At 43.5% G+C, this 26,211-nt stretch overlaps 1 protein-coding gene across 1 annotated transcript; it reads right to left on the bottom strand.

Moving 5' to 3' along the window:
* Nucleotides 1-1,671: 1,671 nt before the first annotated feature.
* CFAP52 (cilia and flagella associated protein 52) lies at nucleotides 1,672-25,044 on the bottom strand. The gene is made up of 14 exons (XM_043900778.1): nucleotides 25,029-25,044; nucleotides 24,161-24,360; nucleotides 23,637-23,773; nucleotides 20,014-20,142; nucleotides 19,096-19,195; nucleotides 18,109-18,225; nucleotides 16,007-16,107; nucleotides 15,319-15,489; nucleotides 12,263-12,411; nucleotides 10,354-10,499; nucleotides 7,647-7,798; nucleotides 6,916-7,018; nucleotides 3,129-3,240; nucleotides 1,672-2,047 (listed from the first exon to the last, which is right to left on the bottom strand). Exons 1-14 carry the CDS (start codon nucleotides 25,042-25,044, stop codon nucleotides 1,872-1,874), a joined length of 1,809 nt encoding a protein of 602 aa, XP_043756713.1. The 3' UTR covers nucleotides 1,672-1,871.
* Between the last annotated feature and the right edge of the window lie 1,167 nt (nucleotides 25,045-26,211).

Here is a 26,211-nt window from a genome sequence, read left to right as displayed (position 1 = left end):
AAGGGTAGCCGCGGGCGTAGCGAGAGACGCGCACAGAGAGCGGCGACGGGGTGGGGAGCGCTTTGGGACCGCTGGCTCCTTCGCAGGCTCAGGTGTGTGCGGACGAGTAGCACCACCTCCTTTCCAGCCTGTCTGCGCAGCCGGGGAGGCAGAGTCTTTGCGGGACCCGCCATCCTGGGACCAGAACTGGGAGGCGTGTGTAGAAACACCCGGGGTGGCCGTGGTTTGCTTGTTTAAATTACAGACCAGGTTAGAGATGATCAAAACTTGCAAGCGAGACCTTATCATCCTCAGTTTAGGTTGGTGAAGAAACGCGCTCAGAGAGGTTAACGCCATGGGCTGAGGCCACAGACCCGTAAACAGAGAGACCGGAACTGAAGCCGGGTTCTGCCAACCCCGCAGCTTAGCTCTTTTCCAACCTCAGTATTTGCTTACGAGGAAGTTTTCCGGCTCCCTGGCGCGCCCCCTACGCGGTCGCACTTTCACTCCTTAAAGCAAAATCCTAACTGGATTGCTACCCAATAGGAATTGACTTGGCATAGCCTCGCCCTGGATTCGCTGGGGGACTCCGCTCACCTGTCCTGTAACTGTCAGGTTTATAATTAATCTGGTGAAGTCTTGCAAAGTGAATTTCTCATCCATTTCTAGCTCAACAAGAGATCAGCAGGATGCGTTATTACATCAGTGCCCTGAAATGTTATTTATTGTTTGATGAATATGTGGTCATCATTTATTAAATATCCACCTTGACATAGCAAATAGGGCAGCAGCAGGTTACCTGATAAAAGCAAAAAAAAAAGAAGCAGCAGCAGCAGCATTAAAGGACAAAGAATATGCCCAGAACAAAAGACTGTTCTGTGAATTAGAAACGACCTGTTTCTGAAAAAATGCCTTCGTCTACCTTCCCTGGAAAAGGATACTGGCTTGGACCGTCAATAAACAAGTTCCATCACCTTTCTAATAGTAAGCAGAGGAGAAAGATTTTATGTTCGATTCCAGAAAAACACCTATCAAATTTCACCTTTGGTAATCACCCTCAATGTTCCCAACTCACATTTTTATTTTCAAAAGCACAATTCATATTTAACTTTCTGTTCTGTGTCATGAACTCTGTTGATGCTTTATTATTTCACTCAATTATAGCAATAATTTTGGGGGCAGATATTCTTGCTTTGGGGTTTTCCCTGGTGCCTCAGATGGTAAAGAATCCCCTTGCAATGCAGGAGACCCGGGTTTGATCCCTGGGTTGGGAAGATCCCCTGGAGAAGGAAATGGCTACCCACCCCAGTGTTCTTACAGAAAGTTAAAACAAAACAAAAACCCTACCCAAGATCTGGACTCAAACCCACATCTTGCCCCAGGCAGCTTGACCAATGAAATGCTGATTAAGAAGGTAAAGTCATATGTATACCTATGACTGATTCATGTTGACATATGGCAGAAATCAACAAAATATTGGAAAGCAATTATCCTTCAATTCAAAATAAATAAATTTTTTTAAAAAGAAAGTAAACTCACCTTCTTTCTTTTTAGAGAATAACAGCAATGATTATCTGCGGACAAATTGTGAGGAAGGGTTCTGCAGACTCATGGAAGAGAGATTAGGATAGGAAACCAACGACTGGGAATTTAGTCATAATAAAAAAAATAATAAACCAGTCTAGACTAATTATTCTTGAACATATCTCAATTTTAATATACAATTCAAGAATGTGCAATGCATCCTATAAAGAAAAGGAGAAACATGTAGATAAAATACTTTGGTCAAAGAACAAAAACACAGATGTGAGAAAGCAAGATTAATCTAGGAGTCTCAGGCTTCTTCAACAAGATGGTAATCGATGCTGTGAATCCAGGAGATCTCTGCTGCTTCATGAGGGAAATGGGTATTTCCACCTCAAAATGGCCCCGTCGGCACTCACGCTAACGATATACTGATTTCCTGGACTTATCCGGATGCGGGTGATGTTGCCACTGTGTCCCACCCCAACATGGGTCACTTCACCCTCATTGTAATCCCAAACCTTGACCAGATGGTCATTTCCACCTGAAAAAGACAAACATTTATATGGCATGGCTGCAACAGGAGAGAGAGAAAATAGTCCTGACTTAAAAAAACAATCATTTTCAATCATTCCCTATGTGATGATTTAAAGGAAGAAAAACCTATCTTTATAAACACTCTTCCTTGACTGGGAAAAATTCTAGATCTGTTGCAGTAAATTTAAGGGAAAAAAAAGTAAAGATATTACCCTTGACCCCACCATCCAGAGATAACAATTAGTAACTTCTTGGTTTAGTTCCTTCTCGTCTTTTCTCAATAAGTTACACAGATACACAGCTGAATATGTGATTGGGGTCACACTGTGTCTAATTTTATATCCTGCTTTACCTAAATGTATTTGTGAAACTTTCATTGATTTAGAACATTAATTGGTTACTGTCTTGAAGACTCAAAGAGGCTGCAAGAAATAAGACTGATGCTGTTGCCATGGGCATATTGTGTGGCAAACGCCCCCTGGACATGCTGATTGAAAAGCCTGGCATTGAAGACTTCAGTAGGAAATAGCACAGCAAGGCAGCTAGATAGCCCAGTCTATGTAAAGGCCTATTTCCATCTTTTTTTAAATTGAAGTAGGGCTTCCCAGGTAGCGCTAGTGGTAAAGAACCCGCCTGCCAATGCAGGAGACCTAAGAGACTAAGGGTTTGATCCCTGGGTTGGGAAGATTCCCTGGAGGAGGGAATGGCAACCCACTCCAGTATTCTTTTCTGGAGAATCCTATGGACAGAGGAGCCTGGCAGGCTACGGTCCATGGGGTTGCAAAGAGTCGGACATGACTGAAGTGACTTAGCATATGTTGTTGCTGCCCATCACAAAGAAAAAGCAAACAGTGGAAGCTTAGTTTTTATTTGTGCCCCTCAAGCTCATGGGCACATGTGTCTTCTCGTTGCAATGTGACTTCTGAATTTTTCTTTCCCAACCACACGGGCTGCAGTGTGGCCTGAATCTAACCACGTTGCCCCTTAGACCCTTCTGGGGTCACTTCCAGTTGCCCCCCAGCCAGGGAGTTCCAGGTTTACATTTAAATAAGCTAAGCCTGGCTTTCTTCTCTGATCCCAGGACTGACCTGTGACAAAGTGCACCCCTTCCACTGTGATATCCATGCCGTTGACAGCCCCGGACAAGGAACCGTCCAACTCTCTGATGACTGAGCCGTCGAACACTTCCCAGTAAGCAATCTGGAATTGGAGCACGAAGCATGGGGCAGGATTCAGCTCAGTGGAATCATCCAAGCACACGCCAACAAAAGAAGGTTCTACTTTATATAGCAGGCAGCAGAAATATACCCAGGGATGATGTATCGGCTGACATTATAAATAGGCTAAGGCAGGGGGTGGAGAAATCATTTTAATATTTTTAGGAGTGGCTTTTACATTTGCATTCTATTTAAAGAGATGTTGATATGCTGGTAAACCGGATTGAGACAGAGAGTGCTTTTTGGTTAGAAGGAGCAGATTGAGCCTGGAGGAAGCTGTAACGGGAAGAAGCCGGCCAGTGCATCCACTTTCCCAATTCTGCACTTACAGGGGGAGAGCAAAGCTTTCTTTAGGCTTGGCAGGAGGGGAAATGAAATTTCTTTAGGGCCTTCAGCTTGGAGAATGAGCAGTTCTGCAAAATTCTGGAGACGGGGCCTTACAAAGTCAGCTCCCACTGTGGCTGGCCCTCCTTCTTCCTCACCCCACACTTATCCCCACCTTCTCTTCAGACTCAAAGCAACAGAAGACTTTGCAAGGACGGGTTTAAACAGAAACTGATTATATTACCCACCCCCCCTCCACCGCCACCTTCCTGGGCCATGAAACTAGGTTAGGGGTGAAAAGGAGACAGGAGCTCAAAGAGGGATGGCTTTTCTCTGAATATACTGCTTTTATACTTTTTTGAACTTTGAACCTTGTCAATGTACAACCTGTTCAAAAATAAAATTTCTTGCTAAACAAAAGAGCCCTTGACTGGAAATTGGGAGTGGGAACTTAGATATGTATTATATCCGAAACTTTCTTTGTCTTTCGTGTTGATGGAAACTTGCTATATTTCAGTCATGAACACCAGGAATCTATGTCCCTCTGAATTTAGCTAGAAATTGTGTATGCTATTTTAAACTTTTTTCTTTTCTTTTTTTGTAATTTCTATTGATGCTGGATCACTTTAACAATAAATTTCTGTTTTCAGACTAAAAGCATAAAGAAGTGTAAAAGCATGCTGAGGGGACTTCCCCGGTAGTCAGTCCAGTGGTTAAGACTCTGTGCTTCCACTGCAGGGGGCACAGGTTCAATCCCTGGTTGGAGAACTAAGATCCCACATGCCACATAGTGAGAACAAAAAAGCAAGGGGGCGATGGGGAGGCATGCCAAAAATCTTTGTTTCTCAGGAATCACATCTATGTAAGTCCTTGGTGCTTGACTACCAGTTTCCTTGACCAAGGAAGTCAAAGTGATCTTCAGCTGGGCTTTCCTGAGGGTCCTCTGCCAGAAGTGGTCTTCCCTGAGATCAAAGTATGGCTACGTCCCCCTAGCACTGAGGCCTCAGCTCCAGTGTCACCGCCTTAAGGAGGCCTCACTGACCAGCCTCCCTAAAGCAGTTTCCTTCTCTCAGCCAGCATCCTATAACTGGATCTATGTATTTTCAGCTCGTTCACCATCTTGTATCATCTTGTTCACTTATTACTCATTGCTCATTCATGGACTCTGTCACATGTGTACTGTTCAAGTCCATCCCCTCCCACCCAAAATTAATACAGAAAGTAAGTTACCTCCATGACAGCAGGAGTACTGTCATGTCCCCAGGGCTTAGTTTGACAGATTTGTGATTTATGGCCAAAATTCAAGTAAGAGGGAAATGGACTGTTTCAAGTCTCATAAGCTGAAACCTAGAATACAGCAGATATCACCCTAATTTAGAAATGATACGAACCGTATAGCAGAGCATTTATAATGACACTGTGATTAGCTCCTTAATATCCATTCATCCTAGTTCCCAGAGGAAGTCCACTTAGACCACAAGTCAAGCATGGGTTAGGGGATGGGCAGGTGGGGGCCAATTGGGACAGATGAGACACAAAGAAACTACATAGAGTCTGGAAAGAAGCCAGCTCTCCATGCCTCCCCAGAACACCCTGTCTGATTGGTTCAGGCAGCATTCCTTGGGTTTTTATGACAAAGTTGTTGAATCCTGCCCCCGGATCGCAGATGCAAGGCCTTGTACCAAGGCCATGGAAGTACAGCCCAGAACCAAGGACACCTCTGAAGTTGAGCCCCTTTATAACCATTGCCAAAAGCCCCTGATTATCACTAACAAGCTTCTTGACTCCCGATTAGACAAAGATGCCCACTCCAGTAAACACCCTATAGTGCCCCAACCAACCACCTGACGCTAGCTTTCCCCCAAGAATTTTATTTGTCTTGAGGCTATAAAAATTGGCTATTAACTCATGAAAACTGTTGACTCTCCTGGGCCTGTTGTGAGGTTGGCCTGCTGCACTCACAGTGCCCACCGTATCTGTGCTTTGTTCTTGATAAACTCACTCCCTTCTGAAATGCTCTATGTCTGGAAATTCTTTTCCAACCCGTGCTAGGACTGCCTCAATGAAAGGGTCTTCAGGCTATAGTTCCCACTCACCTGGGAAGCTTAAAGGGGAAAAATCCCCACTCCTGGATTCAAATTTATGGGCATGGGGGTGGGGAGGGCAAGTCCCTTTAGAACTTTTCCCATGCTATTTTTATACTTTTCACTCCATTATCTCAGCCTGCAGCTGACCAAACAACAAATAGGCAACCTCTTCTTCAATTATCTCAAAGGCATCTCAAAGACTAAATTAGGGGGATCCAAACCCAATTCCTGGATTGGCAGGGAATGAGGCCAAGATCTGACTGATCTGATGTGGCTGGCAGGATGGGAGACCACCCCCCACCCCCAGCCCCAGCTTCCTTGTCCCTCTCTCCTGAAGCCTCTTGCTCACTCTGAGGGGGAAATGTTCCCCCCAAAAGAAGGGCCAATTTCCACCCAAGGACATGGACCCCCCCCAGCTAAATAGATTTTTAAACATATTGATGAAGTAGGGTGATGAGGGCTTCCCAGGTAGCTCAGTGGATAAAGAATCTGCCTTCAATGCAGGAGACACGGGTTCGAGCCCTGGATCAGGAAGATGCCCTGGAGGAGGAAATGGCCACCCACTCCAGTATGCTTGCCTGGAGAATCCCATGGACAGAGGAGCCTGGTGGGCTACAGTCCATGGGGTCGCACAGAGTCCGACACAACTGAGTGCTCACTCACAGCAGGAAGCGTTGAGAGAGGAGCTCCATTGTCATTCAATTTGAATTTAATCACATGGCAACTGCTTTGGACATGGCACTTCTGTTCCAGCCCTAAAACTTTCCTCATAATCAAAACCAGTACTTACTGAGTGCCTGGTCTGTGCCAGCCCCCACTCTCAGCTTTTAGCATTGTGGCTCAGCTGGTAAAGAATCTGCCTGCGATGCAGGAGACCTGGATTCAATCCCTGGGTTGGGAAGATCCCCTGGAGAAAGGAAAGGCTACCCACTCCACATTCTGGCCTGGAGAATTCCATGGACTGTATAGTCCATGGGGTCACAAAGAGTCGGACACGACTGAGCAACTTTCACTTTCTCACTACATGAAAACAAGCTTGATTAAAGTCAAGCGTGGCTGTAATCCATGAGGTCAGCAGTGTCATCACGCCCATTTTGCAGACAATGAAGCAAAGGCACCCAAGAAAGTGACTCAGAGGATCACCGGCACTCCCATCCTCCAAATTGGCGTGGCGTGGCTCCAGAGCCTCACCCGTGGCCTCGAGGCACCAGGCTCTTCTCTTGTACCAGAAGGGTCCCAACCCTCACCTTTCTGTCTGTGCCGCTGGTGATGATCTGGAACTCCTCCGGGTGGTAACAGACACACTGGAATAAGGTGTTAGCCAGGATCATCTGATTCCTCCTAAGACGCCTGAAAAACAGATCCGAAAGCTGTGAAATCATTTTTCTCTTCCTGAGAAATCTTATTTACCAGTAGAGTGTGGCCTGTGACATGGCCACCCAGCCATCTGGTCTATGGAAGGAGAATCAATATATACACATTTCTTAGGGAGTTGCATTATTGTTACTTAGTTGCTAAGTCATGTCCAACTCCTTGCAACCCTGTGGACCACAGTCCACCAGGCTCCTCTATTCATGGGATTCTCCAGGCAAGAATACTGAAGTGGTTGCCATTTCCTTCTCTGGGAGATCTTCCTGACCCAGGGATCGAACCAGTGTTTCCTGCTTGGAAGGCAGATCCTTTACCACTGAGCCAGGGAGCTGCATTAGTGTAAGTTAAACCATGTTTTGCTTTGTGTGTCTAGAGAGCTACTTCCCTATCCATCCAGAAACTTCTAAGGTCCAGCTCTTCCTGGAAGCTGTGCCCTTTCCACCGGTATCTGTGAACCCTCAACCGTCATGGAGATGAATGGCTTCTGAGGTGCATCCCTCTCCTGTTGCCCAGGGTCAGGTTTCTGCCCTTTGTTTGAGTCTTCCCTTGAGTTCAATAGCTGGGACTGCATTCTGCATCCATGGTCCTCCCCATCACTGGTACCTACACGAGGTCCCAGATGATGCAGGTGCCGTCCGTGCTGGCTGTGACGCACTCCTCGTTGCTCTTCTTCACCCGGATGCAGGACACAGAGGACTTGTGCTCTTTCAGTGCCTCCTCTAGCTTCTGGGTCTGGTGGCCTATATGCCACACCCTCACCTGGAAGCCATAAAGCACAGGCTCTCAGTTCCAACTTGGGACTTTCTGATGAAAAACAGATCTCAAGAGTGTTCTCACCTCCTGGGCCTGATTTGTTTTTCTAATTCCCTGTTCTCATCTTGGTTGAGTGGGGTGGGGATATCAAGTTGCAGGATGGGAATATTCTTCCATGGAGCCAGGAAGACGCCTACCAGGAGCCTACATCCATTTTTACTTTTAGGGCTGAGAAATTTACCAGGACCTCGCTGCTAAAACCAGTGATGCAAGGGCTGCTGCTGAACCGAGTGAAATAATAATGTCTGCTTGTTTCTGCTGAGCACTGCTATCAAATTTCTGGTGCCATCAGGGAATCTCTTAGGTACCCAGAGCCACATTTAAACTTTCACATAAGCTGCTCAGTTTCAATCATTTAAAATCAGTGGTTCTCAACCCCATCGAAGTCAATACCCACTTTCAATAACAAATATTGTCTGATACCCCTCTGTCAACTTGAAATGAAATGCAGAGGTGATACAACTACCTATACCCAAAATTTCACAACTGATGCCCTAACTGTAATAATTTTAAAAAAAAGGGTAAGTAAAAATGAAAGCTATTTGGTTATAACAGTGGGTCCTGTAATGGATAAACATGCTGTCATAGCTAGACCAGAAAACATTATCATGTAGCCAGATGCTCATAGTCAGATGCTTCCTATAATGAATGTGTAGGACTTGGGAAAAACAAGGAAAGCAGAAATCATTTTGTGTAACTGATACAAGACAATGAAAGAGCCGTAGTCTAGCTGAACACTAAACAGAAAACTAGGGTCTTCACAACTCAGGTAATGGCCATTTACCAATGAAAATGCAAGTAAAATACTCAAGTGTATCTTAGCAACCACTGCATTCAGACCGGTGCACACCTGCGGACCAGCAGCCTTGGCCTCCCATACCTAAAAAGACCTTAAAAACTATGTCTCTTGGAAGGAAGGGTCTTTAGTAGCCATGGGATATGGGAGGGGGGACTGTGGAAAGATTGCTAAACAGGGTCGGGGGCAACCAATTTATAATGTGTAAGTTCCTCCAGTAGCCCTCCTCAGCCAGGCGGGTGCATGTGCGTGCTCAGTCATGTCTGACTCTGCCACCCCATGGACTGCAGCCCACTGGGCTCCTCTGTCCATGGGATTCTCCAGGCAAGAATACTGGAGTGGCCTGCCGTTCCTTCTCCAGGGGGATCTTCCCAACCCAGGAATCGAACCCACGTCTCCTGCATTGGCAGGCGGATTCTTTACCACTGAGCCACCTGGGAAGCCCTCCTCAGCAAGGCAGATGCCCCCCAAAGGCTGAGGGAGCAAGCAAGGATGCGTGTGTGTTAGCAACAGCTAGGCTGTAGGAATGATGGAAGGGAATGGAGCCGCAAGGTTCCAGAGAGGAGGGAGATGGCCCAGGGCTGGGTGGGTCTGTGGAGCATCTGCAGGGTCTTGTCCAGATGAAGACGTGCTCTGACCATGAAAGTCACACCAGGCTCTGAAGACATAGTGCAAAATAAAGGGTGTAAAGTATCTCATTAATATCAGAATTGCTATCTTCACGTTACACTTTACTTTTACAGGACACTGAAACACAGAGAGGTTAAAGCACACAGCCCAGGTCACACAGTTTGGAAGTGGTGGGAGTGAAATTTGAGACCAGGCAGTGTGACTCCAGAACTCAAACACTCAGACACTAACTGGTTTGGTCTGATCTCTGCCAGGGGCTATGTGAAGATGCTGTCTCTTTCTTCTCCCTAGGTTATTCCTATGATAGCATGGAGAAAGGAAAGGAAAATGAAATGTCCTATGTTGAGAGAAGGAAGGCTTTGGGATGGAAAAATAAATCTGGGGAGTAGGGGGAAGGGAGACACTGAGATGTATGAAAAGATATTTTAGGCTCCTTGAAATGATGCAAGAAAATGATTGAGTGTAATAATTTTAAAATGATGGTCAAAGTGTATGGGTAGATTAAAGAATTGAGTCCAAAAATGGCATTTCCTTTAAAAGACAAGATAAAGACAATTTATATAACTATGGTTTTTGAAGGAAAAAAAAGGTATTCTAAACCTCTGGCAAAACACCAACTTGGATCCCTAGCTCGATTCCATATAGAATGCTTTCATGTCTGTATCCTAAATGTCCTTTCTGGGAACAAATATATTGAAATGTGTATTTATATTATTAGAACTTTAATGTATGATGGATTTCAGAGTTTCATCAAAATCTTAATTTGGTCTTGCCTGACTCCTAGTACAGATGAAAAAAATCAAATTAGTGGCCTGTTATGGGGCAGTTGAAAGATTGAAGGCAGAAGGAGAAGAGGGCTACAGAGGATGATATGATTGGATAGCATCTCCAATTCAATGGACATGAACTTGGGCAAACTCCAGGAGATGGTGAGGGACGGGGAAACCTGGCGTGCTGCAGTCCATGGGGTCACGAAGAGTCAGACACAACTTGCTGACTGAACAACAATAACAAATGGGGCATTTGCTCTAAATATGCGGCTATTTTTAAAAGATTCTGCCCTGGAGAACAGTACCTCCCCTTCTCCTCCACCGCTGATGATCCTTTTACAGTCGCTGGTGGTGGCGATGGCGGTCACGCCAATCCTGTGGGCATTGTTAATAACGTACATCAGTCGGCCTGTCTCCGGGGCGAAGGCTCGGATTCTACCATCATCCCACGCTGGCATGAAAGGGAAAGAGAGGGCAGGCAGGATGAGCATACTCTAAATCCTAAACGAGAGACAGGATGTGAGGGGACAGTGGTGGTGATAGAGGGAAGAGGCCAGTCCCCCACCCACTGCCAGGAATCACAGCCCCCTTTTCCTTGATTCCCCAAACTGGTCACACCTCCCAAAGGAGATGAACAGCTCACCTTAGTTAAGCCTGCCTCCAGGTGCACCCCATCCCAGGAGACACAGGTGGGGAGGCCAACCCCCACCTCTCCCATGAGCTGTAAAACTCGCACATTCAGCTAGATGGTTGATATTACAACTGGGATGTCAACCAGAGATCAGAAGTCAGCTTCCAGAAGAGTTCTGTTTAAAAGCATGTCAGCCCTAGGGACTTCCCTAGCCATCTAGTGGTTAAGACTTCACCTCCTAATGCAGGGGTTGCAGGTTCAATCCCTCATTAGGGAGCTAACATCAAGATGCCACATGCCTCCTGGCCAAAAACCAAAACATAAAACAAAGCAATATTGTAACAAATTCAATAAAGACTTTAAAATGGTCCACATTAAAAAAAAAATTCTTAAAAGAAAAAGGAAAAAACCTTTGAGTACTAGAAATGGCATAGTCTTACAAATTAAAGATTTTCCTGGCTTCTGTGTTGAGAGCAGATCACAGAAGAAGGGTGACAGGTGAGGGTAGGAGCAGGGAGTCCTGATAGGAAGCTACTAGAATAATCTAGGAGAGAGATGGTGGTAGCGACCGAGATGTGGGTGGAGATGATAAGATGCATGGAATCTTGGATATACTCTGAAGAGGGAGCCATTGGAGCAGGATAAATGGGGTTTTGGTATAAGACGAAAAGAGAAGTGGTGATGATGCCAAGATTTTTGACCCCAGGATTTGTTAGCTCTAAGTGTAATGCAAGCCAAGAGCTACTGGGGACCACTATGTGGAGAAGACATGCCCCAAGGTAGAAGCAGCACAAGGAGACAAAGCCAAGAAGAGAGGGCAGTGAGATGGGTCCTGATATCACCATTTCATATTATTATTATGATTGTTTTGGCTGCATCCAGGCACACACAATCTTAGTTCCCTGACTAGGGATCAAACCAGTGCCTCCTGCAGTGGAAGTATATAGTCCTAATGGCTGAACTTCCAGGGAATTCCCCTGATATCACCATTTTAACACCTGCCCCTAAAGACTCACTTGACTTTTCATTGATGTGAACCAGTAATTCACTTTTGACCGCTGGGGAAACTTATACATGGATTGAACATAGACAATATTAAGAAATTATTATTTTATAGGAAAATATCTTCAGAGATGCATACTTAAGTCTTCAGAAATAGAATATCATGGTGTCTGTAATTCATGTTAAAATATTTTGGCACGACATAATCAACTGAATTAAAAATAAATTCCCTTGGAGCTATAACTTAAAGTCAGGTTTTTAATCTCTCGAGCAACAAAAAGAGTTCTCACCCAAGAACCCTGGACTCGCTAAGGCCTCAAATCCACCCTGTGAAGTGAATTTTCCGGGCCAGAAAGAAAGCGACATGCTATATGCAGCAACGCGCGGGAAGAGAAATTGCTGCTTGGTAATTTCTAGCTCAGAAAGAATCCTAGCTGGAAGGGAATTGCAAAGACAGGCTAGATGAGAAGCAAGCAGGAGGCGATGCCAGGTCATCCACACACGGAGCCTGGTAGGAAAAGACTGACAAGAACCAAAGCCACAGCCGGAACCGGAAGTCAAGCCTGGCATGCCGACCTTACCGGAAATGATGCTTTTGCCGTCCCGCATGAAATCGATGCCATGGCAGGTCATGTTGGGCACGGTGATCCGCAGCAGCTCCCTGTTGGTCAGCGTGTGCCACACTCGAATGTCCTTCTTGGCGCAGGTGGCGAAGAGCTCGGCGGTGCCGCTGCAGAGAAGGCACCAGGAGGGTGAGACATGCAGCTGCGCAAGACTTGCACAGTGTTTCTCAGATGCAGGTTTGACGCTAAAATGGGCTTGTTGAGGATGTAGGGAAGGATGCTTTTTGAAAGTGTGAATCGCACAGTTGTGTCTGACTCTTTGCGACCCCATGGACCCCATGGATAACCCCTATGGGATTATCCAGGCAAGAATACTGGAGTGGGTTGCCATTTCCTTCTCCAGGGGATCTTCCCAATCCAGGGATTGAACCCGGGTCTCCCACATTGCAGGCAGATTCTTTACCATCTGAGCCACCAGGGAAGCCACCAGGATGCTTTTAGATACCTATTGACTCAGGCTTAATGGCTTTACAGATTCCTTGTGCAGAATGGTATTTGATGGGGAGTTCCCTGGTGGCCCAGTTATTAGGACTGGGGGCTTTCACTGCTGGGGGCCCAGGTTCAATCCCTGGCTGGGGAACTAAGATCCCACAAGGCGCACTGCTAGGCCAAAATTGAGCGGTGAAATCGTCACACAAACCTTCCCACAGATAACAATTATAAAACCCAGATAAAATGAACACAATAACAAGACTGCCAAATCCCGAAGACACTGAAAATATTTTAAAATAGATAGAAATCAAGAAGAGCTTGCTCTTGCGAAAGTGTAACTGCGGGACTTCCCTGGTGGTTCAGTGGCTAAGACCACACTCCCGATGCAGAGGGCCTGGGTTCAGTCCCTGGTCAGGGAACTGGATCCCACATGCCACAACTTAAAAAAAGAAAAATCCTGAATGAAGCAACAAAGATCAACTAAGACCTGGCACAGCCAAATAAATAAATAAATACCTTTTTTTAAGTGCAACTAGAAAGGGTTAAGAGTCATTAGTGTGTGATTTTCTAACCAGAGATGCCCCAAACTCCCTAGGTATGGTGACCACAGAAAAAAAGTAGCAGAAAAACCACAGCCTCACTGACTAAAGGTGCCAGCCATCAGAATAAGGGGCTGGAAAATTCATCTGGAATTTAAAGGGAAAATCCTGGCAGCAAGAGAATCATAAGAGGAAGACCTAAATTCTGATTATTAAAAACTGCCCCAATTCCTGTGTGCCAGCTGAATTCTACACATGGGGGGTACAGGGAACCTTGAGAGGAAAAACAAAAAAAAAAAAAACACAAACGAAAAACAGGAGGCAGAGACCAGAGAGGACACTACTTTTCTTTTTAAAATTCTATTTTTTTTCTTTCTTTTAAAAAAATTTTAAGATTCTGTTTTTGAGGTCAGCACTATATGGATCAATCTGAGAGCTTTTTTTTTGCTTTTTTTTTTCTTTTTTTTTTTTAACCTTTTTTAACTGACTACATTCACCAACTGTGCTCAGTTTGGGTGGCTGAAAGCTGAACCTTAGAGGCTTAAAGTGACTGCTAGGATGTTTCTTTCAGGGGATATAAAATGTTCTAAAATTAGATGATGATAATGGTTGCAAAACTCTGTTAATATGTCCCTAAGAAAGCCATTGAATTGTATTGTGGGTGAATTTTATGATATGTAAATTATATTTCAATAGAGCTGTTAAAAAGAAAGGGGTACGAAACCTGAATAGATTAAACACTGCATAAGAAATTGAAAAGACATTTAAAAACGTATGCTTACAAAAGACACCAGGACCAAATATTTTACAGATTGATTCTACCAAGCTCCTTAGAAAAAGAGAGGAAAAATGACACAAAAAGGAAATGACCAATTTTCAAATAAAAATTCGCCTGATGGGAGACACCAGCCATTTTCACTATTAGAAATAGGAGGGACCTAATCACAAGGGTTCAGGAAACCAAAACTACATTTGGTGACCTCAAGGACCAAGTGATCAAAGAGCCTTGCTGCCTATAAAATGACCTTGAGTTTTGTAAATTCAAATGAATTACTGAAGAAGTTCAGAGCAAAAACTGTGACCAACTTTATGGGACAAATCTCACCAAAGACAAATAGGCTTCATAATCAAATAATGACAAACTCTGATGACAGCTCTGTTTGACATTAAAACTGCTCATGGTTATATGTTTCACTGTTTTGTGAGGGATTTACCGATATATATAGCAACTAGATTCAGAAGAACTCTTAATCTTATGGCCACTGCCATCAGGCAAGCCAGATCTGGAAGACACAAGAGGTGCAAACAAATGACTTGAAAGATGTTTGAAAAAAGGCACTACTAAGTCTTGCTCCAGACAGCAGTGGAAAAACAGAAAAGTTTTTAATCTGTTCATCCTTTCCATAATGAATTTACTAGAAAAGCCAACATTCTAAAGAGGTCCAAATTTGAATTATAAAATGAATGTAGCTGCTTGATAAAGGGCAAAGAAAATCTATTAACATAATTCACTACAGTAGAAAAATTTATGGAGAAAAAGTAATAATTTATTATTGTAGGTAGTTAGAATAGAAAAAAGGAGTCAAAAATGGTGGTGGCTAAAAGACAAAGAAAGGAAAAAGCCCTCGAAAATGGAACAAAAGAATATCCATGGACTGGAGTGAGACCGTCAGATGAAACAAACACACCCCCTTCTTGGCTAGCCCAACTGCATAGAGCAGCTCAGCAGGGAGGAGACAAATAAATAAATGGAGGAATAAAGCCAAGAAGGATTGAGGCCTCTCCTTTGGGTTCGGCCCACCCTCATGCCTTGAAGATGTACTATCCTTTGCTTCCTGAATAAAACTCTTGAGTTATAACCAAGCTGTAACACTGGTTTGCTGTTTCAAGTCTTTGCTGTGGCGAGACAGAACTGAGTAAATTACATTATGATTTATCATGATTGATTATGTTAGTAGATGAAAATGTGTTAATAAAATTAAATTTCCTTGCACATGGCATCAAATCTCTACACTCTTATCACTTTTATGCTCTTCTACTTACAATGGGAAGACAATGTCCTCAACAGATTCAAAGTGACAAGTTGTGATGAGAGTCTCTTTGAAATTAGTGAAGTTGACACGATAAATGTGTGATTCTTCTGTTCCTACAAAGAACTGGTGTCCTTCCCCTCGAAGTGTGATAGAGGTGACCCCACCTTGTAACTGGATTTTCCTTTAAGGAGAAGCAAAAGGTGAAGATTTACGCAATTGATGAGCATTTATTAACTGTCTGAGGTGTTATAGAGGATATATATCAGGCATAAGAACCTGAGTCCTGCCTTCAAGGAGGTTACACAGTTGGAAAGGCAGGAGTTAACAATATCAAGTGCCCATGCTCAGCAAAGGGGGAAGCCCACGTGGGTTATGATAATCAAGGAAGTTTACAGTGAGATGTCCCCCTAAATGGGTGGTAGAACACAAGTAGGATTTAGATTCAGGGAACATTCCAGGCAAATAAATGGGTACAATGACCATGGCCAATAAACACTTCATTCACTCCATGTCTAACAAGTAGAATCTTTTCATTGGCAAAAACCACCATCTATTGTGTTTCCAACTACTCATTTTAACAGCAAGATGAGATTTATTTTAAACCAAATATCACCTTGTCCACATCACTTAATTGCCGACTTTAAGCAAACCTGTCTCTAGAGGGTCTCTCCTCATCCAAACCCTGTGGGGTAACTTACTTGATGGGTTTGTAGCTGGGGCTTTTACAGAAGACCAGCAATCCATCTCCAGAGCCCACCAACAAACCCCCCATCTGCAGGCAACTGATAGCTGATACTCCCTAGGGAGAGAGAAAGCATCAAGGGAAAAAAGACCAAATGGTTTAATCATTAGGAATATATGCATCTCTATTTTTGCTTTGCAAATAAGATCATCTGTCCCATTTTTCTAGATTCCACATATATATATATTAATATACAATTTTTGTTTTTCTGACTTAACTTTACTCTGTATGACACATATACACTATTGATACTATGTATAAAATAGATAACTAATGAAAACCTACGGCATAGAGCTCAGGGAACTCAGTGCTCTGTGCTGACCCAAATAGGAAGGAAATTCAAAAGAGAGGGGATATATGTATATGTACGTGTGCATGCATGCTCAGTTGTGTCTGACTCTTTGTGGACCCATAGAGTGCAACCCATCAGATTCCTCTGTCCATGGAATTTTCCAGGCAAGGAATACTGGAGGGGGTTGCCATTTCCTCTTCTAGAGGAATCTTCCTGACCCATGGATGGAACCCATGTCTCCTACTTGGCAAGCAGATTTTTTTTACCGCTGAGCAACAAAGGAAGCCCTCTTGCTCTATATATTGTAAGTTAATTATGTTGGTTTGTCCATAAAATTCATTTGGTGTTTTCTGTGAGATGTATGGAAAACCCAAATGAACTTTTTGGCCAACTGAATACTTCAATAAAAAACAAAAATCTAAATTTAAAAAGTTGGCTGTATGGTTAGAAAGATAAAGAATTATTTGATATTCAAACCAACTGTCTTGATATTCAAACCAAATACCTCCAATCCCTTTGCCCTAAAAGAATTACATCTTTCCACTTGTGTAACAGGCATCTTGGAAACATTGCTTTATTGAATTTACTTTTACACCTGAATTAAGCACTAAAGCATCCATGGGAGAAACTTAAGTGTCACAGGTTTGAAGAACACTGAGACAGTCAGCATCATTTCTGAAGAGGCACCGACATTCCAAGTACTCAGCAAAAATATCCAAATCAGAATTTTCACCAACTGTTTCATGGAGCCCTTCATAGGTGTCCAGGAGTCAGAATTGGCAAGACTCTCAACCTTGCCCTCCTTTAGCCTGATCTGATTTGGTTTCAACTGCTAAATATATTGGAATCCCTCTCCTAAAAATCATTTGAAAAACATTGATTTGGCCTGTGCCTATGACCAGACTCTGCTTTTGTTAGACTCTTCTTTACCTATACTGTAGCTTTCTCCCATTCTTACCCATCTCCTTAAAAGCTTGAATAATAAGTGGTTATGTGACTAAGAAAACTCTAACACCTTCCCAGGAACATGGTGCAATACTTCAAAGCTTCTTGGGGCCATCAGCTAAGTGGAAAATTATCTAAGCTTGAACCATCTGTTCCATTATCAGACATGAGATAGACAGGTGCAGAACCTGGAAGAAGCTTTCAAATCCAAAGTTTAGTAGAAACAGTTCTTGTAACTTTCTGGGGGCACTGGAAATAATAGCACTTATTCTGTCCAATTACCCTCTGATTGTAGGCTTTTTATTTTGGTTTAGAGACCAAAGTCTCTTACTGGACTTTTAACCTGAATTATTAGGAATTCTGCAAATATAAACAATGAACAATTTCTACATCTTGCTCATGACTTAAAATGTCAGCTGAGGCTAAAGTTTAAGATCTAGTTATTAGATTAGAAAGAAATGACAGATAATCTTGTAAATCAAAGAGCACATGTCACTTACACATGGCAACTGGACTGCCCAAATGCTGGAATGGATGTGATTACACATCACAAAGTCACAGGCCTTGAGCTTTGAAGATGAAAAAAAAAAGTGTGATTTTTGACCCCTAATTGAGGACACCTGGGGTATCCTGAATATACACCAGTGATGAGGGTTTGAGCGAACTAGTCAATGAACATTGCAAATTGCAGTGTGGCCTTGGGTGCATCATAGATGTGTTGTTTCTCCCCACAAACCCTTGATGGACGTCTGTGCTGGCAGTGGCAGGAAGAAATCACTATAAAACAGCAGGGCAAGCAGACTTTGATGGTCTCTACTCACCAGACTGAACTTGTCCTTGGCAGGCCCTGTGTCTGCCAGCAGCTTTGTCCTGGGGTTCATTTTTAAAATATCTCCAGTGGTGGTGCCAAGGTAGAAAAAGCTATCGTCATTGGCCATCTGGGGATGAGAGAGACAAGGAAACCTGAAGACCTGGTTTGCCCAGTGATGCCCAGGTGCCCCTGATCAGGGAGGGGATGAGCCTTCTCTGAACCCTATAAAGACCTCCAAAAGTCCTCAAGGTGACTTCTATCTCCTCAGAGATAGAAGGATGGGTAAGAACACCTTCAAGGGGAGCAGAATCAGGGCCAAAATCAGAACTGTATGAAACATCATACTCCAATCAGGCGTGAATTTCACTGAAATGGACTTGTGTCTGCTATTGGCATGCACTCCCTGAGGCATCTCCGAAGAGCTCCTAGGGTGAAGGTGTGCTCCTCTAGAGAGAATATGTATTTGCTTTATCTCCTATTTCCCAAAGTCTACATTCATAAAACGAGTGGAGAATGGGGTTATATGCATGAATATCTGAATCCACATTAAAGACACATGAATAATTCCTCTTTGTGAAGGAGACTGCATTTCAACAAGGAGTTTCATTGTTAGAAACTTTATTTCTTGTGCAGAAATAACATGCGTGGCAATGGGAGATGCTTTGGGCTCTGAGCACCTCCTGGCTACACTGTTTTTCCCACCAGGTGAGGCAGATTCCTAGGGTCTGATGGCAGTTCAGGTCCACTGAAACAGATTCCCCCAGAGCTGTGTCTCAGCAGCCTCTCGATCTTCCCACAGGAGCTGAAGTGAGACTCCCTCACCTATGCCTCCCCAGTCAGTGCCCCTCATGTCCAGGGCTCCCTTCCCCACCCCCAGCCCAAAGAACACGTACCTACATACATGTACACACACACACACACACACACCCCTGCCTGGCTCAGTACTGTTAACAAGGACTTGCACTAACATTTACGTAAAAAACAGAGTAATTCTTACTGAGATGCTCATGACTATTCTTTTCATCTGTCCTGTTTGGCACTCGGTTGGCCAGATCTTTCTGTTTGGGAGATCCAGTTCCCATACTCGAATTGTCCCGCTAGAGAAAAGAAACAATCAACTGGAGACCCATTTAATAAATGCTTCATCTCTTCTGTTTTCTGCAGTCTCTTGAAGGAGAAGCTGAAAGGAAGAGAGCTAGGTATTTTTGAGGATTTGTTATGGCCTGGTGATCTCCCCAAGATAACAGTTGTCATTTGGATGCTGAAGTACTAGAATCTGCAGGCTTTTTCATTTGGTTTGGTATAATGAATACCTGAAGTTGGAATCGTCACAGAGAATCCAGTATAGTTGGGTACCAAACCAGAAATCTTATTGAAGAGCGATAACTTTTTCTTCCTGGGTTAGGAAGACCCTCTGGAGAAGGAAATGGCAACCCACTCCAGTATCCTTGCATGGGAAATCTCATGGACAGAGGAGCCTAGTGGGCTACAGTCCATGGTATTGCAAAAAGTCAGACATGACTAAGTTACCGAGTGTGCACACATGCCCTGAGTGTGAGCACAGATTGTGGGCAGTGTGTTATCAGTAACAGATAAACCAGAGGCAGAAATGGATTTAGCCAATCAGCAGAACTTTTTTCAGTAGGAAGCACAGAATGATCAAATAACTGTATTTAATAGGACTTCCAGCCAAAATAATTTTTACATGCGTGCTAAGTCGCTCCTGCATTGGCAGGTAGGTTCTTTACTGATAGCACAGCTGGGATTTTTAGTGACTCCCAAATTATGAAAATTATGATGGAATCTCTTTTTTCAGGATGAAAACCACGTTCCCCCTAATTGGAATGACCGTGTTTTCTTTGTAAGCAAGTAGGGTGATTTACATGTTCTGGAAACCTTGACAGCAGACACGCACTTTCCAGCAGTGACAAACATCTCGTCCCGGCACTTGGAGAAGATGACTGTGGTGGCGTTCCCGACATTGAGGCCGGCTGCAGGGCTGCCACAGATGGCCTCTCTCTTGTCTATGCTCCAGACCACCACACTGCCCGGACGAAAGGACAAAGAGAGTCAGGGGGAGATGGACTTTCAAAATAAGAAATGGCTCTTTTAGTGGTTCTAGAAGGAAAGAAATGCAAAAGATTACTCACAAAGGAATGAAAGAATTATATTGACCATCCCCCCCAATCCCTAGACATCTAAGTCTCTTGCTAAAATAAAGAGATTTTTGAGACAGGCAGGGCATAAACATTTACCACTCATTTATCCCTTGTAAAAAATTTCCTTGGAGAAATACTCCAGCAAAAAAAAAAAAAATTGTTAATTAGAAGCAATAAAAGAGAATGACATAGGCATGTTTTCAAACTTGACCATGCCATGTAGCTGATTCAGTTGGAGGACTTGCCAAAGCAGGAAGTGCTAGGACATGCCCCCAGACATTCTGATTCAGTAGGTCTGGGGTGGAGTTTGAGAATCTGCTTTGCTAAAAAGTCTCTGGTGATGCTTTGGTCTGGGGACCACACTTAGAGCAGTTCTGTTGTAGCTTAGGGCTTCCCAGGTGGCTAAGTGGTAAAGAGCAGCAAATGCAAGAAACACAGAAGACGTAGGTTCAATACCTGAGTCAGGAAGATTCCCTGGAGTAGGAAATGGCAACCCACTCCAGTATTCTGGTCTGGGATATCCATGGACAGAGGAGCCTGGCAGGCCCCATTCCTTGGGGCTGCTAAAGAGTCGGACACGACTGAGCACGCACACAAACATGTTGTAGCTTACCTTTGCATCTTTCTGGGTGTAATCATACAGTTTAGTCCTAAATTGATAGTGCTTGGTTAATGATATCAAGAATGCAGGGGAGGGGGTATTACGTTAAACACTGGAATCATTGCAGAGATGTGGATGGACCTAAAGATTGTCACATGGAGTGAAGTGAGTCAGAAAGACACAAACAAATACTGTATAATATTGCTTATATGTGGAATCTAGAAAAACGGTAGAGACAAACTTATTTGCCAAGCAAAGCAGAAATAGAGTCGCAGATGTAGAGAACGAACTTACGGTTCCGAGCAGAGGTGAGATGGATTGGGAGACTGACATGGACATATATGCCTGTTGTTGTTCACTCTCTCAGTCATGTCCGATTCTTTGCAACCCCATGGGCTGCAGCTTGCCAGGCTCCTCTGTTCTCCACTATCTCCCAGAGTTTGCTCAAAGTCATGTCCACTGAGTCAGTGATGCTACCTAACCACCTCATCCTCTGCTGCCCCCTTCTCCTTTTGCCTTCAGGCTTTCTGAGCATCCGGGTCTTTTCCACATACACACTGTGCTGTCCTATGCTTAGTTGCTCAGTCTTGTCTGACTCTTTGCGACCCTGTGGACTGTAGCCCGCCAGGCTCCTCTGCCCATGGGGATTCTCCAGGCAAGAATCCTGGAGTGGGTTGCCATGCCCTCCTCCAGGGGATCCCACACTGCAGGCAGATTCTTTACTATCTATGTCACCAGGGAAGCCCATGAATACTGAAGTGGGTAGCCTATCCCTTCTCCAGGGGATCTTCCTGACCCAGGAATCAACCCGCGGCCTATATACACTACTATGTATAAAATAGGTAACTAGTGAGAATCTACTGTATCGCACAGGGAAGTCTACTCAGTGATTTTGTGGTGACCTAAATGGGAAGGAAATCCAAAAAAGAACGGGTATATATCTCCATTTAACTGACTCACTTTGCTACACAGAAAGAACTAACACAACAGGAATGGGAGGTGACTGCTAATGGGCACTGGTTTCTTTTTGAGGTTGAAAATGGTCTAAAATTGATGGTGGCAAAGGTTGCACAACACGACATGTAAACAATGTCCTTGGGGAAGTATTCTGGCAAAAATGATTCCTCAGGAGATTTCAATGTGTACCCAAGATTGAGAACAACTACCATAAGTTAAAAATAGTAATAGACTGCTGGATGCATTTCTATTGAGGAAAAAAACAGTCAAATAGGGATGGGCCAGGGACATGTGACTACTTCGCTATATACTGAGAACTATCAATATATAACTACACTTGAATATAAATTTCCATTGCAATTAAGCTTTGCAGCTCAAACAAGAAAATATCTATAAAAGTGCACCGAAGTATTAAGTCCTACACAAACCTCGGGTGTTCCTTTAGCACTTACACAGGAATATGCACTGCATTGATTGTTCTTCCTAATATAATGCTTTGAAATACTTTTCGCCCAATATCATTTGTATGTACTCTCTCCCTACTAACCTTGACTGTGAGATCCTTGAGGGCAAAGATCACGCCTTAGTGAGGGAAGTTAAAAATGCCACCTCTGAAGTTACACTTCAGGGTTTGTCCGTCAGCTCTGCTACTTAGCAGCTGGTGACTCAAGTTCCTCATTTGTCATATAGCCCCAGAGCACCACCTCGTGGAGTTGCCATAAGGCTTAAATAAGATAATGCAGTTAAGATGCTCGGCACACATCTGATCTGTAGTAAGTGCTCAAAAAAAAAAAAAAAAAAATCAGCTATGGTTGATGATGAAAAGGATGATGTCATCTTTTCCAGCAATGATTCTCGATTTAGCTGCAAATTAGGATCACATGGGAAGTCTTTAGAACTCCTAAAACTGAGGCCAATTAATCAAAGTCTCTGAAGGTGGACCCAACCACCAGTAATTTTCTAAAGCTCACAGTTGATTTCAGTGCACTGCCAGGCTTGAGAGTCAGCATCCTATGGTATTTTCCTCACAGGCTTTTAAAATTTTTTTCTTTTGATGCTTAATATTTCAGAATATTTAATTTTCACCATTTTTCTTTGCAGTCTTTTCATAAGATGAAGTTTCATGTAAGTAGAATTCTTTATTCTGTGCTTTATCTTAATATAGGGCATATAAATTCCCCAACTCATTGGGGGACTCTTTATAAGCACTTTAAGTCTTTTTTCTCCCATTTATTTTTATTAGTTGGAGGATAATTACTTTACAATATTGTAGTGGTTTTTGCCATACATTGACATGAATCAGCCATGGATTTACATGTGTTCCCCATCCCGATTCCCCCTCCTGCCTCCCTCTCCATCCCGTCCCTCTGGGTCTTCCCAGTGCACCAGCCCTGAGCACTTGTCTGATGCATCCAACCTGGGCTGGTGATCTGTTTCACGCTTGATAGTATACTTGTTTCAATGCTACTTTAAGTCTTAAAAAATTTATAAATATTATGAATTATCAATGGCCACTAAAAGTTAACATGTGTTTTTTATAACATTTCCCCCAGTTTTTGTTTGGTTCTACATATATATGCAGGTACTTTACTTTCACAGTTACATTATTTTCTTTGTTATTTGTTTCTGTCTTTTCAGCTTAATTCGAACTCTTTCACCAAAAATTTATAATTTCCCAAATTCATATGAGCTTCATAAGCTTTTCACATCACACATGCTTAAATACAGATAGGCAAACAGAGAATGCTAGAAAGGGGACAGTTGTTAACATGTCTAGAAACACGCCTAGTAGAAAAGAAGTAAGTGTGTTTAGTTCATTACCTTCCATCGTCTGGGCCTCCTAGTGATACCAAGTATATATCATTTGGTGAAAAGGCCAGAGCTTCAATTTTGCCCTTGTGAAGTGACAGCCGAGCCATCAGCTCCCTTTTCTTATAATCCCACAAAATGATATCTGCCTGGGGGCAAGAATACACAGTCAGACCATAGACAGGCTTTGAAAGAACCAGAGGAGAGAGCTACCCCTCTGTGTGAAAAATAATCATTCATCACTTTTCTAGAAATGAGAGCACATCTTCCGAACATGACAGCAACAGAACAGAAACAGGTGTAAGTGGGGACTTTTGTTTCTAGGTATTACCAGTCACAAGCTGCTGCATTGGGTATAAAACCACCGGGTTCCTTTACTTTCAGCCTCACAGAGCGAAAATGAGTTCTAAGAGAGGTCAAGGGAAGAGGAGGAAGGGTGTAAACAGGACAGCACAGAGCTATTCTGAAGTGAGGCAGTTTTTCTTGGGAGGCACCTCTAAATCAATACACAGTGGATGATATTTTAGGGTATTCACCTTAAAGCCCATGAATGTGACTTGTCCAGATGCAATGTAAAGTCCACTCTTGGAGATGGCCACACAGGAGACGTTGTTGCCGTGACCGTGTAGGAAATTCTGTTCTTGAGTATTTATTGCCTGGATGAGGATGGTGCAACCCAGAGGGTAGACCAGATGCTCCTGGTCAGGATGGCATTTTAGACCAGTGGGGACATGCCCTAAAAGAGAGATTGAAAATAATAAAAGTCAAGGGCAGAAGTGGCTAGTTGTTTTTATTTAGACTGAGCATAAGGCTTTTAAAATAAGCCTTAGTTCAACTAAAATAAGTGTGTGCGTTTGGGGGTTGGGCAGTATTAGGCAATTTTACTCTGCTGACAAGGCTGGTATAGAATATACTCACTGCTAAGGCAAGATTTTCAGGGCATCCTAGGTAGAAAAAAGTCTGGTTATAAGGGAATATATGCAGCATGAATCCACTTTTATTAAAAAATTATATGTCAGTGTATATTTGAAAGGATCATACCAAAAGCTTAACAGAGATATCTTTGGGACAAGTAATAATGGTTGATTTTTCCTTGGGCTTCACTGTATTTTTCCACTTTTCTAAGCTCTTGTTCTTAAGTATGACTGTGGAGTTACCCCCTGTATTACTCTATATTCTCAGTGCATAGCATACTATTTGCACGTGTGCGTGTGTGCTCAGTCGTGTCCAACCTTGCGACCTCATGGACTGTAGCCTGCTAGGTTCCTCTGTCAATGGGATTATCCAGGCAAGAATATTGGAGTGAGTTGCAATTTCCTCCTCCAGGATACTTTCCCAACCCAGGATGGGACTCACATCTGGTGTCTCCTACATTGACAGGTGTGTTCTTTACCAGTGAGGCACCTGGGAAGCCCACCATACTACTTGGCATTCAGTAATTTTAGATAAATGCATATTTGACTATATGAAAGAATATAAATTGTCACAAAACCAAGAAGGCAAAAACAACTCAATTTTATTGAATTTTAAAAGGCCAAGATAATTGGAGACACTGAGATATAACTGACCATACTCTCTGAGCACTACAAAATAGTATGAATTCAGTAGCAGGGCTCTCTACTGGTCACCAGTGATCCTTTGCCTTCATAGCAGATCACTCACTTTGTTTACCAATTATCTGGTGACCAGCTCTAAAGATGGCCAGTATCTAGGATGTACTAAGTGCCCAATTTCTATCAGAGATCATTAACATAAAACAAAGAGAAGACTCAAGAGCCAAGTCCTAGAATGTGCTAAAGCTTTAGTTATTGATTGTTCTGTGTCTACATTACTACAATTTTAAAGCTTTCAGGCATCACAATGCACTTTCTTTAAAAGTTGGCTTTTTCTAAAATGCAATCCATTGCTTGTTTTCATCCTTTTCAAAACCCAAACAGCATTTCCCCCTCTTCATGTTACAGACTGGAGGTGGTCATAAGGCAGATTCAAGCAGAACAACCAGGCCCCTCTGATCAAAGCACCTCTCCTGTCCAGTTCCCCCTGGTGTCAATCTGGTCTGAAATCCTCACCTTCCTTCTGGTTAGAAGACAAATCATCCCCTAAAGTGCTTACTCAAAACACAAGTTCCCCACTCCCTCCAGCCCCTTCTCATTAGTACATCAGCTGGGATTTTAGAGGTTACTTGGTCCAAGGGACCTACAAGTATTCTGTAATCCGATACTGAGGGGCAAGCAGTTTTGCTGGCTGTGTGGGGCTTAGAGTCAGGGGAGAGCCGGCTAGTGGGAGAAGGGTTTCCGATCACACACAAAGATTTTATCCTTATGGCCTAGTGAGGGGGCATTTGGTTCCTTTCAGAGGTTTGCAAAACCCATCCCGTTCTTTAAGGCCTGGAGCGAGGACATGACTCTGAGATGTTTGGGGAGGAGAGGCTGTCTGGGTCCCCAATGCCTGACTCATGCCAGCGTCCCAGGCTGCCTTCCAGGTGCCACCTGGTGTCACTCTCCCTGGTTGCACCCCAGAGCCTCTGGGGCCCCTAAACCACCTAGCCCAGACACGCTCGAGGTCTCACCATTGAATCCGATCACGG

This window comes from Cervus elaphus, chromosome 5, assembly GCF_910594005.1.
Source record: "Cervus elaphus chromosome 5, mCerEla1.1, whole genome shotgun sequence".
Lineage (NCBI taxonomy): Eukaryota > Metazoa > Chordata > Mammalia > Artiodactyla > Cervidae > Cervus > Cervus elaphus.
Note: the sequence above shows the minus strand (reverse complement) of the source record. Positions and strands in the feature narration are given on the sequence as shown.

Excerpts from the sequence above, each read along its gene's own strand:
- CFAP52 (XM_043900778.1), bottom strand. Across the intron at positions 16,108-18,108 it reads CCAAGGACAAGTTCAGTCTG|GGAGTATCAGCTATCAGTTG; the intron begins GTGAGTAGAGAC and ends CTCTCTCCCTAG. Across the intron at positions 7,019-7,646 it reads TGCATCATCTGGGACCTCGT|GCGTCTTAGGAGGAATCAGA; the intron begins GTAGGTACCAGT and ends TCTGTTTTTCAG.